This window comes from Nicotiana tabacum, chromosome 3, assembly GCF_000715075.1.
Source record: "Nicotiana tabacum cultivar K326 chromosome 3, ASM71507v2, whole genome shotgun sequence".
Taxonomy (NCBI): Eukaryota; Viridiplantae; Streptophyta; class Magnoliopsida; order Solanales; family Solanaceae; genus Nicotiana; species Nicotiana tabacum.
The window spans coordinates 97,695,746-97,697,541 of record NC_134082.1 but is presented as its reverse complement, the minus strand read 5'-3'; the positions used below and the strand labels follow the sequence as shown (position 1 = coordinate 97,697,541).

General features: G+C 35.3%; 1 protein-coding gene across 1 annotated transcript; it reads right to left on the bottom strand.

Annotated features, from left to right (window-relative positions):
- Nucleotides 1–953, bottom strand: LOC142176720 (uncharacterized). Its single transcript, XM_075244926.1, has 2 exons — nt 654–953; nt 1–387 (listed from the first exon to the last, which is right to left on the bottom strand). Exons 1-2 carry the CDS (start codon nt 951–953, stop codon nt 1–3), a joined length of 687 nt encoding a protein of 228 aa, XP_075101027.1.
- Between the last annotated feature and the right edge of the window lie 843 nt (nt 954–1,796).

The following is a 1,796-nucleotide window of genomic DNA, read 5'->3' as shown; positions in this document are numbered from 1 at the left end:
CTATTGTCCTTCATTTGTTGTGGTGTTAACCATTGGTCTTTGTGGAAAATTGTTGGCTTTCCTCCTCACTTTGAAATCATTTGGATAGCCATGTATTTTGTAGCAAGTTTCTCTTGTATGACCTTTATAGTTACAGTAGTCACAAAATAGATTGTTTCTTCTAGGCTTATAGGTGTTTCCTATAGTCATGCCTCCTTTGTTAGTGAATAGTGTTGTATTATCTCCCATGTCTAATGTCTGTGCAGGTTTTCCCATATTTCTCTGACTTTCTTCAGAAACAACCATAGAATAGGCCTTGTTGACAGAAGGTATTGGGCTCATCATCAAAAATTGACTCCTAGGTTGTGCATATGTCTCATTCAGGCCCATCAAAAATTGTAGCAATCTCTAATATTCAAAATACTTTGAGTAGCTCTTAGATTCTGGACAATCATATCCAGGACATGGTATCAAGGCATCATATTCTTCCCATAGATCTATCAACCGTGAGAAATAGGCTGACATTATAGAAATTCCTTACGACAAAGTTGCAATTTCCTTATGCAGAAAAAAATGTGATATCCATCGACTTTATCATATTTATCCTTCAAATCTGTCCACACTTTATGTGAACTTCACTTGTACACAATACTACTGAGCAATTCCTTGCTCACAGCATTCATGATCCAAGACAAAACTATTGCATTACACTTTTCCCAGAGTTCATGCAATGACTGATCGAACTTATCCTTAGTGCATCGTCCATCAACAAACCCTAATTTACTCTTGCCTATCAATCCTATTCTCATAGATCTACTCCATACTGCATAATTTTCACTTCCAGTTAGCTGAATTGAAATCAAGGAACTACTTGGTGTGTCACTTGGCTGCAGAAACAGAGGATGATGATGATCGATGGTTGTGGTGGTTGTGTTTGTGCTGGTTCCAGCTGGAATTTCTTCTCTAATTGCCATGTCTATCAAACTCAAGTAGACTGAGTTTTGTTTTCCACAACTAATAAAGTTTTCATTTGCAAATTGCGAGAAAAAAAAACTGTGTGCCCTAGTTCAATCGATTGAAATATCACAATCAATCTACGATAGAAAATTGCCAGAGAACGATGAATAACAGCTGCAGTGAATGTGGATCTATCGTCCCTGCTTTGATACCTTAATGAAAATGTGAGAGCTTCAAGGAAGACAAAAATGGCAGAAGATGGAAGAGAAGGTTCTGGAGAGAATTTCTGTTTGAGAGAAAAATTGGATCGTATTACTGAAGCTCTACATTACAATGTACTAATGCTATGCATATATACACACTTCAACTATTGCATCTAATCTACAGTCATCTTGCCTCTAAACTAATCCCATAATTAGTTACAACTAACTAATTCTTCTTAACTAACTTAACTCCACTCACGTGATAGGCACGTGACAACTTCTATCTTTAACAATATATATATACCTTGATGACATTTCTGTGTTACCCTTTCTTTTCTCTCTTCTCTAGTTTGTGTTGTGAAAACTAGTGCTATACAAAGTATCATTTTACTATTCCTAACATTAATTTAATGGAAACGATATAACTTCCAAATAGGGGTGGTAAAATGGTTCAAAAAAATAATTAACTACCCATATTGTCAACTAAAAAATAGGTTGGATAATGAACTTTTTAAAAACGGGTCAAATATGGATAAGAACCATATTATCCAATTAGAAAATGGATAACCAATACGTAACCAATGGATAATCAATGGGTCTAACTTTTACATTTTTAAAGCCTCAAATTTGGGGTTCATCAAGTTAGGGAGACTAAGA